The sequence below is a fragment of the Cyrtonyx montezumae genome, unplaced genomic scaffold (assembly GCF_038088225.1).
Source record: "Cyrtonyx montezumae isolate F1298 unplaced genomic scaffold, pur_monq_1.0 scaffold_10, whole genome shotgun sequence".
Taxonomy (NCBI): domain Eukaryota; kingdom Metazoa; phylum Chordata; class Aves; order Galliformes; family Odontophoridae; genus Cyrtonyx; species Cyrtonyx montezumae.
Genome location: NW_027071826.1, coordinates 5,601,225 through 5,617,845, shown reverse-complemented (window position 1 = coordinate 5,617,845; position 16,621 = coordinate 5,601,225). Strand labels below are relative to the sequence as shown.

At 43.8% G+C, this 16,621-nt stretch overlaps 1 protein-coding gene across 1 annotated transcript in view; it reads right to left on the bottom strand.

Moving 5' to 3' along the window:
• Positions 1 to 292: 292 nt before the first annotated feature.
• The window catches only part of SYT16 (synaptotagmin 16), a 37,203-nt gene continuing 20,874 nt past the window's right edge, over positions 293 to 16,621 (bottom strand). Inside the window, exons 3-5 of the mRNA XM_065755666.1 lie at positions 13,516 to 13,959; positions 12,346 to 12,535; positions 293 to 606 (exon numbers count right to left, since the gene is read on the bottom strand). Of these exons, the coding sequence (XP_065611738.1) occupies positions 293 to 606; positions 12,346 to 12,535; positions 13,516 to 13,959 (948 nt within the window). The remainder of the gene's footprint in view (positions 607 to 12,345; positions 12,536 to 13,515; positions 13,960 to 16,621) is intronic.

Genomic DNA, 16,621 nt, shown 5'->3' with positions numbered 1-16,621 from the left:
ATGATCAGACATGATACAATGAGCAAGATGAGGGCCAGAGGGAGGATCTTGTAGGTTTGCCCTTGCTTTTCCTAGGGTTACTAATTTGGATTTGGAAAACGCAGGGCAGCCTGGAAAGACAAGAACTAAACTTGCTTCCCAGTCACTTCTAATGCCTGACAGATGATACTGAGAAGTTGGGTTAAAGAGTACTCAGAGCACGGTGCTTGGCAAGGGACAGCTGCTTCCTGCTGACTGAGAAAGAGGGAAGACAGCCCACGGTCCCAGGATCTGCAGGCTGCCCTGGTTACCATTAGGACTCCAGCAGTGTGTGCCACCTGCAGACCTGCAGCCCCTTTGACTCCTTCATCTCCTGCCAATGACTTTGCTCTTCTTCTCCGCTGCTGTTCTGCCCCATGGAGATCCAGCCGATCATCTCTTTGCGCTTCATGTTGCGTTTGTTGTAAATGGAGATCATCAGCGTGACATCAGAGAGCTGGAAGAGGGCAACCTGGAAGATGAAAGTTTCCTTGTAGACAGGGTTGGGCTGCCCTCGACGGATGGAGGTCTTGCAGCGGGACATCTCCTGGCCCACAGAGTTGAGCAGGCAAAGCTTTCCATAGGTATCTAGGACAAAACACAGGAAATAAGATGTTTGGCACGGTTCACAGACTAATTGAAAGCCCCAAGTAGTCAAAAATCACCTTAAAAACTCCAAGCAGAGCAGCTTTGTCTGCACTGCGTAACAGATGAGAGTTAGACCTATCCCTTTCATCCATGGGATGAAGAGCAGCAGATGAGAGCACCCCTTGGGGTGAAGAGAGGAAGGAAGCAAATGTGTGTTTCAGACCTACGCTCCTGGAAAAAAAAAAAACAGGAGAAATGGTTTGCTAATCTAGGAAACCTAAGGCAAACTGAATCTGTAAGCATCTCCACGGATTCTCCAAGTCAAATGGTGTGTCTGCACCTTTTATTCCTCTTCCTCGCAACAAAGCTTTGGAGCTGCTTACCAGGGCTGCCCTTGGCTGCACGTGCCCCTTCGTCACTTTCACTTGGGGAAAAAAAAGCCTCTCTGACCTCCTACTTGAAACAGCAAACAAAATGGTCCTGAAAAAAGGGAGAAAATGATTTGATCTCACATGATGATTTCAAGACCGGTTCCAAGTTTTCATCTTTCTTTCTTTTCGGACTGAAGTTCAATTTTATTCATTGTTTGAGTGAATGCAAAGGGTAGAAATGATAAGTAGAAACAAGGAAGGGCTGGTCTAATTCAGTAATTCTATATATTCAGTCCTAAAACTCTTGCTGCCCCCTGTGCTAATAACCCCACTTCTGGTATGTTTTGGCTAATGCCGTGGTCCCAGGCAGAGCCCTGTGCTCCACAGACCCAGCTCAGTGCAATCTTTCACCTTGCTCTGCAACCGATGGTAGCAGATCACTTGAGAAAGTCCTCTTCTAACCTCTCCCTAAATCTGTGCCTGGGTTTCTGCAAGTGATTATTATTTCAGAGTGTGCTGAAGATAGGAAATAAATAACAAGCCTTGGTCTCTTGTCTACAGCATGTCTATCCTCTTGTGTTCCCATTTGATGTGCTATTTTACGCACTTATCTGCTGAGCGACACAAGGTGTGAAATTACACTTCAGGTGTGAAAACACTTCTGTGTCTCCAAAGCAGGGCTCTCTGCTCCTCAAACTGTTCCACTGAAAAAGCTGTCAGGAGACTGACAATCGAGGAGCACATTGTGAGTATGCACAGCTGTACAGCTATCGAGTTTCTGTGGAGAAAGTTCAGTCCAATCATTAGCTAGTGGTGCCAATTTGGCTCCCAGCATAACACTGGAGATGAGCAGATCTTGCCAACAAAGACCTACTCGTTAGACAGAAAAGCAGAGCTCTGACGTGAAACAGTTTGCTGATTGTAGCTGGGAAGGAAAGAGCTGCTTCACTAAGAGGTGCTTCGCTGAGAGGTGGACTAATTCCCACAGTAATATTCAATTTTGGTGACGCTGAGGGATTGAATTCTCTAACAACTTCAGATCCATCAGAAACAAAACCTGCAAGAGAGAACTCTCTGCTCTAACGCAACTCAGTGTGAAACCAAGCAAGTTAACTGCCAGACACAATTTCTTGCAGTACTTGTAGAGATGTCACTTTGCTTTGCACTGACAATTAAAGATAAATGGGGAGCAGAGGGCTGTGCTTTCTTTTTCCTCTCTATTTTTCAGTCCATTCACCCTTATTTGCAAGGGGGAATTTCAAAATGGCTCAAAATTCAGCTGGACTTATTTTTCAATACAAGCAAGCAGCTAAGTGGGATGATTCCCTGTTTAAATTTCAAAATGCATTTCCTTTAAAAATTGAAATCTCCCACTTACATAATTTCAGTACATTTTCCAAACCAATCCATGCGCAGGCAGAAAGCTACAGAGGCTCATTTCTGCTGGCATGTACAACAGGAGAGTGCTCCAACACAGGAATTCATGGAGATGAGACCCTCTCTGCTCCTTGCCCAATATCTCCATTTTCCTGTAGATACATCCTTGGTGTCGCACCCCTTTCCTCATCCCTCTCTTAGAACTGCTTTCTTGAGGGTAATGGAGTTTGGCTGGGATTGCAGCAAGGGCACAGCTGGGTCATGGAGCAGGACTGGAGAGATCCTGCCCCAGCTAGGAGTGGGCAGAGGGAAGCAGAGGGACCAGGGACCCCTCAGAAGTTCCTGTGGGGCTGTGTGCTGGGCCAGGCAGAGCTGAGAAGTGGTGTAAGGCCAAGGGTTGCTATAAATGCCCTCACTGCTATTCCACCTAAGCACAGGACCTGGAAACTCAGGCAATGAGCAGATGAAATATGTTTTTAGCTTATCTTCCCATGCCAGGTAGGAGAAGGGTCACAAACACATGCCTGAATCTCTTTTACTGAGAAGACGGGGAGAGGACTGAGGTCTAGATTTTCCTCTCAATAAACCTTTCTATCATCCTACCTTCGTACTGCCAGCACTGACAGCTCTGGTGGGACTCATCACACCTAACTTTATGCACAAATATTTCAGCAGACCCTACAGACTTAGCCAAGTTATAGTCAGTTCTGCCAAAGAGACACACGGCATAATTCAGCAGCTATCTTTTAGACAGTGTGGCTACTAAAAGATGATATATGTCTTAACATAAAAGCAAGTGCCACAGCTTAAATCTCACAGGATGCTGTCCCAGAAAGTCCCAGTTAATTTTCCAGTTAATGAATAAATAGGCTCCTTGCAGTTGAATTCTAAGATCCACACCCCTGCCTGAGGCCTCAGGCAACTTTTGCAAGCAGGGAGTAACAGTGCTGGTTTTGAAGACAACTGAGCACTGCACAGCTGATGACTTAAACCAAGCAATATCAAAATCAGAAAACTGGACTTAATACACGTCAAATACTGCTACATAATCCTGCGGAAAGGTCCTCTCTGCACAGTACCAAGGTTGGAGGGTCTACTACACATATCATTTGGGTGAGAACATGCAATCTGGAAGGAAAAAGCTCTGTGCAGAGCTAATACCTGGAGCCTTACTCATTCCCATGTAAACAAAAGAGCAAAACCATTGCAAGAGACAATATCAGGCTGCTAACTCCTCTTAGCTTTATTCCACTAGGTGTATTTTACCAGCCAAAAGAATTGAGCTAGCCTGAACAGAAATAAAGGAGTAGGTGTGGATAATATATTTAGCATGTGAAATCTGCTTTGCAGAGCTGGTATGTATGAAGCAGAGCTGATATTCTGCTTCACTAACTCCATCTGAAGACTGCAGCTCACTTGCCCTCACTGCATTGTGCTCCTTTCAGCACCTTCTTGGGTGTCTCATTAAAAAACACTTGCTCGTTTTCTCCTTGTGGTCCAGTTTGGTCCTCTGAGCTGGAAAGCTTTCCCTTTTGGTTGGCTTTGCCAAAGAAAATCCATTCCTAGACATGTGGTGAGATCTGTGGAACTACATCAACTATGAATCTGCCAATTTGTTGAGGAATGTACGTGTGAGAGCATCTATTCATTACGAAGGCAAACATTTTCCATCTAATTACATGCTCAGATTCAGTAATGGCCTCATTACTGTGGTATCTCAGCACTTTACACTCTTCAGTATATTTACTTTCACGTCACCTCTGTCGCGCACAGGAGAGATCAGGCTTCCTTTAAAATACCAAAGAGCTTGCTTTCTCTTCAGGCACCTATCTCACACAGAAAGAAGAGCCAGACCTCTTCATGGCTTGGGACTGGATGAGATTGCAACAAAAGTCTGCAAAGAAGCAGAACAAAGCTGAATTTTGCCAAGAGCAATTTTAGCACCACATCCACCTAAGGAAGTTCTTGCTTTGGATCCTTTTTGCTTTCAAGTCGTCTTTCATCCCTGGGATGCGTGCAGCGAACAGTGTTCACGTGCATGAAATATCAGCACCTCTGCATTTAATACCAGAGTGAAAAGCACTAAATTAAGGAATGCTGCAAGAAGCCAGACACATTTTGGGCTGGCGCTGCATATTACTCCAGAGGTTTGGCCAAACATCTTCTCATGCAGACTGCTCTGTCTCCGTCAACAGTGCCCCAACCATAAAACACCTCTTGAGAGCTCATCTGCAAAGGCAATCAGTTTATCCGTGATTCTTCTAATGACCCATTTCTGTCATCATCCTTCCAAGGGAACTAACTGATAATGACAACTCGGGGGAATAATCAACTATAATTTATTTGCTCCTGTTTTTGGCGCACGGAGCACAGTGAGAGCTCTGCTTTCTCTTATCATAAGCCCCACCATTATTATTAACACTGACCCGGGAACAAAAACACTGCAGTATGAAAGGGTCCAACTCCCTGCTTGAATTTATATTTAGAAAGAAAATAAACAACCAAAGCCTCCTGACCTCTCAAGCTGTGGTCTGCAGGGTATACCCCATGCAGAGCAGTAAGGACTCTCCCAGCCTCACTCCAGGCAAGCTAACTCGTTTCCAAAACCAGCATAACCATGCCAGCATACTGCAGTCCAGATTAATATGTGGTCACAACCTCAAGCTGCCAGAGATCAAGGAGCATTTGGACAACACATTCAGACACAGGGTTTGGATTTTGCACGGCCCTGTGTGGAGCAAGGGGTTGGACTTGATCTCCCTTCCAGCTCAGAATAGTCTTTGATTCTATGATACTCTGCACTAAGTAGAGAGATCTTCACTGGTATCTTCACTAGCTCCAACTGACCTGTTCCAGAAGGTTCTCTCCATTAGTGCATGGTCTTACCCCGTGATGCCACCCTGGGGCAGGGAGCACTGAGCCTGGCTCACTGCAGCTGTACCAGGAAAAAAGCATGGAGGAGAGCCAGACTCCATCTTTTTTCCCCAACCCTACACTGTGAAAATCTACATTAGGCCAGAGGCAGTTTGTGGCCTACTCTATTTACTATATGAGCATTGAGATCTGCCTACTACGTTGCTGAGGAGCCAGATTTCTATCTCCATTTCCACGGAGTCTCTGCCACTCGGGTCTGCTCTGCCATGGCTGGCAGCTCTCCCGCACGAGGCTGGGATCTGGCAGCCTTCCTTGCCATGTGTGAGTCGCTGGGGAACAGACCAGCAACGCCCTTCATGTAAAAGGCAGCAAAAAGGAGGACATTGCTCCCTGGAAGCAAATTGCCAGCATAAATGGATTGCGTGGTGCAGGGGCAGGATGTAGGGCTCACAGGAAGCAAGGTATCTCAGGAAGAAAAGCTGCTTCCAGACTGCCTCCAAGCTCAGGCCCTTGGCAATCCAAACTGCTGACACAACCCTTGTGCCCAGCAAAGTGGGTTTCACAGGGCCAGCCCTAAGCTAGGACACGTGCTGGCTGTGGAGCCAGCAGCCACCTCCCTGACCCCGAGAAGGTGCAGCCTCATTCTGTGCTTATGCACCTAAAGTGCAGCACAGGCACCTCTCCAAACGCTCAGGGTGTGTCCTCTCAGAAGGGCATTTTCAACACTTCTTACAATGTTTTATGCCTTGTTGCTGCCTCGCAGAGAGAGGGAACTCTAAGTGAGAGTGTATCAGAAAGCATGACTGCCCAGCTTCCCAGCAATGGGAGCGGTAGCTCTGCTGCAGCGTGGTGTAAGGATGCTTAAGTTTGGCTGTTCTCACCTCCAGCAGTGGCGCCCACTGGCACAGCTTTATTATACAGCCTGTCATCAGACCTTCTGCGAATGCTGCTCTGTGGAGTTACTGTTGATTTGCATTAAACATTCAGCTTCAACTGAAATTTGGAATTAGCAGGATTCTACCCTGGGAGCAATTGCTTTGTCTTCTGCTTATTTTGGGAGGGGGAAAAAAAGATTTTTCTTCTTGTTCACAGTTATGGGAGCAGGAGAGGCATCACCATACACTCAGCTTCAAATGTACTCCTCTGGTCCAGAAACACCTTCACTTTACACACAGCAATGTAACAACATCACAGACTTTTAGAAATACAAAACTATTCGAAGTGATACTGGATAACTGCAAGAACAAGACTTGGATGTTTAATTACTATGGAACATCTGCTCCAAAAATCTCCCTACTGCTCCTTAAAAGTCCATTACTCCGTGCCTTGGTTTTCAGCACCAGGTCTTATTGTCTCATAAGGAAGAGCTGTACTAGGACCATTCACCCAACACCACCTGCCTTAGCAAGTCTACACAAACACAGTATATGCTGATTCTCTCCCAAACTCCAATGATTCATGACTCAAGAACTTCCTTAGTCAAAGACAATCTTTATATTTCTATGGTTCTCAGTGCATCATTCTTCATGGATTTATCCTGCTGAACTCAGGGAAAGCTCTTGTACCCACACATGACATTGTGAGTATGCAGTGCATGATGAACACTCCCTTAGAGCCTGCTACCTCCTCACTTCATTTCAAGACCATTAATATATATTTTTTTTTAATCAGGAGAGACAATGAATATTTGTTGCCAACTCACTTTCACAACACGATTTCACAGACCAACATGAAATCATCTCCCTTCTCCCATTTGCTGTAGCATCACTGGAGGCCCAGGTTACCCAAATGCAGCTTGCTGGAAGCTGCTCCCATACCTCTGAGTATCCCTGTCATTCATCACTGCATCTCTCCAATCCTGCCAATATTCTATTTGAATGGAGGGAGCCAGAACTGTGCATGGTATTCACTATGCAGGCACTTGGATATTTACAATCAAATAGGGATTTTTCATTTGCTTTTCAATATTATACACATTTCATTGACTTTTTTCTCATTAGACATTTCCTATAAGCCTAGTATCTCACTCCCAAGCGGCTTTGAGTCCCCCCCATGTTAAGTCTGAATTTCACAACACAACACCTTACGTTAATCCACACTTTATCTCCCACACCAGTGTCCAGCTGCTCATCACTTAAGGCATCCTTCTGGGACTTACCACCCCAAACAATGCTTTCTCATCATATCTTAAGTTGATTCAAGACATATCCAAGGGTGGACAATGTAAAGATGCAGAAGTGTCTTGTACAAGCTTACTCTGACCAACTGGCAAGAACTCAGCACTGAATAGCTGCCCAACACCTCTACTGCTCTTGCTCTGTTTATAGAGCTCTCTGGACTGCATCTACCCCAGCTCACCCTGGTACAAGCCTCCCTTTTATTACTGATGAGATAGGAGTATGAATTACGAAGCTTTAGGAGTTCAAGCAAGCTCCCTGTTCAGTGCCAGATACGCTGGTTAATTTTTTTTAATTCATTTTCCTGGTCTTAGTGGGATCAATTAAAGAAATTAATCTGTCTTAGACCTCTGGGATAATAACTTCCTTCACAAAGAAGTTGATAAAAAATATCTTTCAAGCCCTCTGGTGCCTGCCAAGAAATACTATCTAAGGACTCTAATTCTCCTACTTGAGCATCTTCTGTATTCCTTGGTGTTGTCACCTGGAGTTCAGGTACACACAGATTTTTACTTCAAGAATTTCACCTCCTCCCAATAGAAATTCTGACAGATTATTCTTTTTCCCTCCCGTCTTTCCCAGAGTTAGTGTTATTGTACTTGCTTAATAGGGTTAATATGCCACTGGTATAATAATGATCATGTATGGATGTAATTATTATGTATGATTAATTCTGCAGCAGCTGAAAAGCTTGGAAGACTTTTCTTAGACAAGAGAATATCTTTTCACAATAGCCCTTCTCAAATCACATTACGTTCAGACATAAACCCAAAAATAAATGCGAAAGGGGAAAAAGCAAAGGCTGGATTAGAGGAAAGAGAGCTGCACCCAGAGCAGCTGATGAAGGTTAAGGATCATGTGGGTAGAGACCATCTCTCTGTTGTGTGTTTACACACTGACTAGTGCAAATGTTGACTGGTCCAACATTACAATCCCAAGGTACTACTACTATAAGAAACAAATAATCTGTTACCAGTTACCAATGCTTAAAGACGTGTCTGCCGGTGCTATGCACTTCTCCTGTTACTTTCTTTATTATAAACATTCTTTAAATGAACATGCTGGCTTTTGATATTCTAAGACCAAAATACAAGCCCCTATGAAATGATAATACAGGTTAGTGACTTTAACGAGAACCAAAGAGAATGAGGTGCACAACACATACACCACTAAGTGTTAAAATACCTGGGCTGTTCACATCTGACAAACCTCCAGATGCTTTTCTGCATGAGGCTTTTTGGCAGACACTACCAACGTACAGCTGAGTGCTGCTTCCATACAGTCCAATGCTGCTACCACTCTTGTGAGTGCTTTTAAGTGCTCCGAGTGATAATGGACCTATTCACATGGTTAGGGACTGTGGACTCAGGCCTGCAGCTCTGTACATTGTCCAGAACAATGCCTGGATGCTTATCCTTGACCAAGCTGTCCATAAACTCCACATATGTAATTGAAGAGAAGCCACTGCCTGCAAGATGTGTCTGTAGGCTGCCCAGCTGTTCCCTAACTCCACCATTATTTAAATGACTAGGTTTAACCCTCTGTACCCCACAGGATGTGCCCAGAAGAAAATGAGAGATACAATGTTCCACCTCCAACATTCCCTTCCCTCTCCAGAAATTAGCTGTCACCTCTGCAGTCATTAACACCTTAAATCACTGGCTTCTTCTGCACATAGTGAAATCCCTGCACAAGGATGCCAAGGGAGCATGCATACACACTGCAGAAGGTGTCGATGTGCAAGACCCCAGGTGGCAGAGAAGAGGGTCAAAGTGGGGAAAGACAACAACTGGAGAATTTGCTGTAATGTAAGATGCTCTCATAGCTGCAGCAGTTAGCAGCAGACAGAGCTAAATGTGCTGGGCTACAAGTGGACTACAAAAGGGTACTATGTGGGCTCTGTGTATGCAGGGGTGGAAAATGGAGATGGACTCTGCCCAGTGACTGTCTCAACCTTACAATAAATGACTGCCACCACAGCAGCTTGAGCTTGGTACTAAATGCCTCAAACCACTGTTACATCTGAAAACCCCACGATACTTCGAAGAAGTAAATCACTCTCTTTAAGCCTCAAACAACACAACCATAGAGAGGATGGATATGAGAAAACACAAGGGCTATTTCCTCACCCTCCAGAAAAGGAGACAGCAGTTTTAGTTTTCACCTAGGGAAGGACTTATTGAGCATCTCACTCAGGCAGCACATTTCAGACAGAGACAATCAGACCTCACAGCACTCTTCTACAGCGTCTGAAGGATTTATCAGTGAAATGCTACTCCAGCATGTGAGACAAGCGCTGGCTTTCTTCCTTCTTTTAAGCTTTTTTCAATTTCTGCTTCACTGGGTCTTCCTCTTCTCATTCATCACACTACTGGGTGCTTTACAGGTGCAGAAGTACAATGCAGAATGCAGAAAAAACACTGAGTAAAAGCAGATAGTGATAGATTCAGAACTTCACTGTAATAACTGATGAACTTCACCTAACAGCAGACCTAACATGGAGACACAGGAGGCTTGATAATGCTGTAGTTGATCTGTACATAGTAAGGATGCAAAGAGCCAACTCAAGATGGCCTTAATATCAAAGACAGGAAAAATCCGTTATGAAACACTGTCGGGAATATTAGTTTGGGTGGCTGACAGAACACTTTGGCTAGCTTATCGAACTGATTTAACTAGGCTTATCTGAAGCCCCACAGACACAGAAAGCAGAAAATTCAGACAGAATATAAAACAGAAACTCCCTCAAAGAACGACTTCTTTTCACACACACTGGACTTGTTCTCTTCTTATCAGCAAACACACAAAATGCTTATCAGCTTTAAAGATGCTGTCAACCAACCTACTGTTTTTCTGTGTGCCCATCATTTAAAATCTGAACAGGACATCTAAAAGGGGTAGGTAAGCCACGCTGAAAGCAAACTTACAGGCACGTGGTTACTCTGCCAAACGCCATCACAGAATTGTAAGGGTTGGAAGGGACCTCTAGAGATCACTGAGTCCAACCCCCTGCCAAAGCAGATCCCAGCCCAGGTTGCACAAGTAGGTGTCCAGGTGGGTCTTGAACGTCTCCAGAGAAGGAGACTCCACCACCTCTCTGGGCAGCCTGTGCCAGTGCTCGCAGTTCTTGCTCTGTGAAGAAGTTCCCACACACATTTGTGTGGAACTTCCTATGCTTCAGTTTGTGGCCGCTTCCCTTTGTCCTGGCCCAGGACAGAAACAGTTCCCCAGCACTCCAAGAATGAAAGGGTTGCTCAGCTTACTGCAACACACAGCGCTGTACCATAAGCACCCAGAAAGACATTCTTCATAAGAGTACCACCAAATGCCAGTCATTTGGTCATTATATTGTAGGCAGAAAACTGGACACCAATTTTTCAAGTTCTTTGCAGTGCAAGCCTTTCATTTACAGGGAAAGCGTGGGGCATTACAGCTTCCTGACTCAGCTAGATACAAGACTTCAGCAGGGCCTGATACAGAAACAGAAGTGCTGCATAATCCTGCCCTTCAGGCAGTTATGTGACAAAACTCAAAGACCACAGGCAGATGCATGAAAGTGCAGCAGAAAAACTGCAGCAAATGAACTTGGACATATACTGGGACTACTTGAGTCTACTTTCATTTAAGAATAAAAGTAGACTTAGCCTACCTTTCCTTTAAATTGACTACAACTGCTCTTACTTGAAACTTTCAGTAAAACACAAACGCAAACAACACCATTCCTTCAAGTAAATCCCATGAAGAGCTACTCATGTTGTCACAGTTAATATGAGATTAGCTAGGGCTACATAGACTGAGGTCACATGTTTTACTCCTGCAGACTTGCCCTTGATTCCTGAAGTACTGACTGCCCACATGGTCAGATTACTTCTGGAGTATGCTGAAGTACTGAAGCTGTTCAGTCAAAACTTAAGTTTTCATGTCTGCATACTGAAATATCACACAACTATTTGCTAGCTCTGGGACAAACAGCATCTTGCAAAAGCAATCTTAGCATTCTGCAAGCTGAAGATACTACATCAAATGCAGTGAATGCCAGAAGCTGTCAAAGATTGTTACCTCTGACACGCAGACAACTAGATCACAAAAAACAAACACAACAGCAAACAAAAATGCTATTCCAAACTGCCATTCTCGGCTGGTTTCAGCCAGTAGGCAATAGGACAATATGAGTAGGGCTGCCATTCAAACCCTGTGTGAGAAGGCACAAACCAAAAAGCAGATAACACTGTGGTTGCATGATCCCATCTATCTCACAGACATTAGCACCATCTAATCATTAGCACCACTGTCTTTTTAAAGGACTAACCAAATCTACTCAAGCACTAACCAAATCTAACAAAATGCTATTTTCACTTCTTCCTTTGGGTATCAGAAGAAGGGAGCTCAGCTGTAGAGACACAGGAGAAAAACTCTATTTTTCCTTTCTACAAAAGACTTCTTTTGTGTGGCTATGAAGAATTCAGAATAGCAAGATCCCCAAAGAGCCAAAAGAACCATCAACCAGTGCCCAGCCCACACCATGGGGACTGACAGTACGGCCCTTGGAAACATCTAACAGCACCAATCTGGGCCTCTCCATGTCACATGGCAACATACAACCACTTGGAAAGTGCTTCTTTCTTTTTATAAATTTGCTAAGAATTACTCTGTGCTTTGGGTATCATAGCAGTTTTGCCATAATCAGGTGTTGTAAAGGTATATGCAATAAAAGAGGCACAGGGGTATTACTGTCCTGTCAGCTGTGTCTTCATGTGATTGCAGCCATTTACACTGTGAAGTTTACCAGCATGCCCGTTTGAAATAACGCTTTTAATTTTCAATCAGGTACTCTGTAAGGAGATCTAACTCAGAAATGACACAATGGAGTATCCAGGGGAAGAAAATAAAAAGGAAATTTTGACTCGATGGTGTTATTTAATAGCAGTGGAAGTACTTACCAGGTGGCCTATTAACTGCGAGGTTTCGGAAATGACTGCCTTTGATCATCTCCACTGACAGCCGCCCCGTAGTGGCATTGTACGACAAGCCCACGAGCAGCTCTGGCACCCCTCCATGCGACAGGGACTGTGTTGAAGAAGTGCTGTCACTGTGAGAGATTGCTGACAGACTAAGCTGAGAGTCTGCACTCTGCAGGGAAAGAGCACTGAAAGTCTCATCAGAATGTTTACCACCACCCTCCCTTTGCTTTATGCTTTGTGGCCTTGTTTAGTAAGATCTCTGTTACGAAATGGCAATGACTACGAATGAATTACGATAAGGCACCGAAAGAATTAAAGCATCACTTCCACAAAAACACATCTCCAGACCTTCTCTTTAAAGATGATGCACTCTGTGCAATGTTATTACTAGTGCAAATCAAAGCCTCTGAGATAAGCGTACATCCCAATGCATTAAACACACAGCAAATCTCCTTAAAAACAGCTTTTGGATGGAATGCATTTTGCACAGTTTGGATTTCTTTCCCTCACGTACTGCGTATTTTCTTCATTTCCTTCCTTGAACCACGATGCTCACTCTATCCCCTTCTCACCTGGTGTAAGATCTTTCATTCCTTTTCTGTGCATAACCTCTCACTGAGCTTCTTGTGAATCATGTCAGAGCTCCTCTGCACAAATCAATTGGCACAGACATACAACTGTGATGTGCATGGAAGGCTATGATGCAGCACAGCCATCTCCTCCTCCCATGACCTACCTCTCCAATCTGCCATGAAACGGAACATCACCAATTATTTCTGGCAATGCGGAAACTGCTCAGTGCAGAGAACCACAAGCTTGGAGCTAGTGCCCAACAAGGTCACCCTTGAACTGGCAGTAGTACTGCTCCATCAACATAATGGTGCACAAGAACTACTCAAAATTATGTCAATTAGCCTTGGAGATTCCAAGATTAGAGCTACAAATTCTGCATAACATATTAATGATGCACACCTTTGTACAGGGAAGACATGCTGCCTTCTTCCCCTTACTGCTAACTATGGTGATGATGGCAGGACAGATCCACCTTTTGCATTCTGTTGGTCCTCAATTCAAGATATTAAGTACAGCCAATCCCCATTCTCCAAAGGAACAATTTTATGGACTCCAAATTTCTTTCCTCAAACTTACAGTCAAATTACTCCTTGGCTCCAAGACCAACGTCACCTTCACTTCCTCTTCCTGGCTGATGTTGCTCAGGTAGAACAACTGCTCTCCCATCATCTTCTCTCCAATCATCTTGTGCACGGCATAGAGGCGGAAACGGACAGCGTGGCCACCTAACTCATGTGGCTCCAGCTTACTAAAGGTAATATTATCCTTGAACATGGGGATGGGTCCCCTCTGGACACTCGTCTTACCCCTCTGTTTCTTGCTAGGCATCAAGACTGTATGCACTTGCCAAGTGTTCACTCCACTGCGGTCTTTGTCAGGGATGTCCCTGGCTTCCAAGACAGTAACTATTAGCTTTTGACTTGAGGCTTTATAACTGAAGATGACATCAAGATCACCACATTTACAAACAGGCTGATGAGCACTGGGATGAGCTGGTTGGATGTTCACCTCATCAGTCTCCTGCAAAGAGAAAAGAGGAAAAAAAAAACAACAAAAAAAAACCCCTTCTCTGGAGTTCAGCTGCCTCTGTGATCCCAACTCTATTTCAAAAACGTTCATCACCTCACTTGTGCTTGCAAACGTAGGCAGTTTCTCTAGAAAATAAGGATTCTACTTTTTTCCTGAGAGGCCAATGCTAGTTAATTGCTTGATTCTGTGTAATATTCCCCATATAACCTAGTAAGCAACAACACTTGTTGAAACATTTCCAACACAGAATTTCATCAATATTGAAATGTTTAGCAGAAGACTGCTAATTTGGCAAAAAAAATGAACACAGGGAAAAAAACTAGTCAGAAAGTTGGGTTTCTTTACTTAATTTCATTCACATTTATTTTGAGGCATTAATGAAACTTTTTGGTTTCACCTGGTTAAAAATGTTGGAAGCTATTACTTGAATATACACTGGTTTATTTATTTATTTATTTTACATTACTGAAGTCAAACAACTCAATCAAACCTGAATCTTCTGGAACATTTTGTTCTGTGGGATAATCAAACCTTTAAGCACTGTGTTCAGTTCAATGGAAGGGGAAATCAAAATATCTAAATTTGTTGCAGAATGGAAATTCCATTTCTGGATGCTACTCTTTCTCTCAATACGTTTCCCACAGCTAAAGCAATCATAATCAAGAGAAACTGTCTGATTAAATACATATTGATCCTGTATTCATTTTTAAGTCTCCCAAGAGATGCATCTGTACCTTCTGTTCAGCATGGATACTAAAACATTCGGAACAATAATTCAAAATAGAAACCCCAAATGTGCAGACCAATTCACGCACAGTCTTTTACCTACTTTCAAAGCAAAAATCATCTTGATGAAACAAAATAAAAAGCATGGATACTCACCTTACCTTTTTATGAGTGGGCGTACGCCTTTCTGTTCAAAAGTGCTTGTTATCTTAGAGCTAGAATGTGCTTCAAGTGATAAAGGGGTTGCTATAGTGATCAATGATTTGTATTTAAACATGAGTATACACTGTACTAGGGGAAGATTTTCAGTTAATAGCCTGAAGGTGAATTAAGGCCTGTCACTAGCAGTCTGAGTCACCCTCCTCCTCAAACATTTATCTTCTTTTGCATTTCAAGTAACGTTTCTTCTCAACATAGGAATCTTATTGTTTAGAGTACAGCTGATGGGCCATAAGACTTCTGATGTAATTCCCTCGAGAAGTTTCTAGGGTGGGCTGTCTCAAATGAGACTTCAAACAAATCTCAAAATTTATATCTACTTCCTGTCAGTCTACTTATCAAGTGGTTCAGATTCATCTGCCGTGTCGTGCAGAGCTCCAGCTTCTCATATTTGTATTGATGTTCAAAGGATTTGCACATCTGGATACAGAAGTCCATTTGTGTACATTAATGATGGAGACCTGCTGTCACATATCTTGCAGTAGTAATGCCAAAGAGAGAAATATCACCTCTTGGTCAGTTCACAGAATGACTTGGTTGCTCATAAACATGCCTTTCTGTAGGAGCAGCAGGTTTTAAAGACAAAAACACAAGGTTGCCAGGTGAGAGCGTGACGTTATGCAGATATAAGTGCTGCTATGTAGCTGTCAAAGCTATTTCTGTCTGATTGCTGAAATAATATTTAAGAAGGAAATCTAACGGAATTGCACTTGATTCACATTTCTCCCTGCAAGTTCATCTGTCCTCACTTTCATCCGTGCATCTGCTGTTGAGGAGATGGAATCAAGACACAGTTGAGAGCTGCTACTACAGAAAAACCATACTTGCAGCATAACCACTTTCATCAACATGTTTGAGCTGGAGAACATGAATACTCATACATTATCATCAGCCCACACGTACAAAAAGCCAAGAGGTACTTTCCTGCCCCAGCTGGGCTGAGTGTCTCATCTGGCTGCCTTTAAAGGCAGGTCAGGAATCTGGTTTTTCACAGATTGATTAAAAAGGATCTGGATGTCAAGGAGAGGGTTCAGGTTGCATACCAGAAAGTGACTGGGCATGACACGGGCTTCCCAGAGCAGTGGGCAGGTGCTGGAGCTCAAGCAGCATCTGGACAACGCTCTCAGACATAGGGTTTGGATTTGAGGTGGTCTCGCTGTGTTGAACAGGGAGTTGGACTCTCTGGTTCTTATGGGTCCCTTCCAATTCAGGATATTCTATGAAATCTCAAATCTGTTACAATAGCTGTGGTCATATCCACTGCAGAGAAAGCTGTTCACACTGGAGGAAGGCAGGAAAAGAGAAATGCCAAACTGTGGCACTTGGGCTGCTGCCTTCAAAGAGATCTGTGCTATCTGGCACTCACTGTGGGTTTGCAGCCCAGAAAGCTTGCAGATCCTTTATCTTCTTCCTGCAGAAGTCTTAACAAAATAGCCACTGGCTTCTGGAACTCTGCTCGGGGCTGTGAGTGCTTTGTGAATGTCCCAGCTATACAAATGGATAAACTGGAATCCAAGGAAAGCAAGGGGTGTAGAAACCTCACCTGAATTTCTTTTTTCCCTCTCCCAGCACAGTTGTTGTGATGTCAATCCAGGTGTACTGTATGCGTGACCCAATCATTCAGGACAGAGCCAACATCCATTTCACTAAGCAAAATAAGTCCATTTCTGCTAGGGAAACCTGTGAGAGCGGCTAATTACGGACCAGG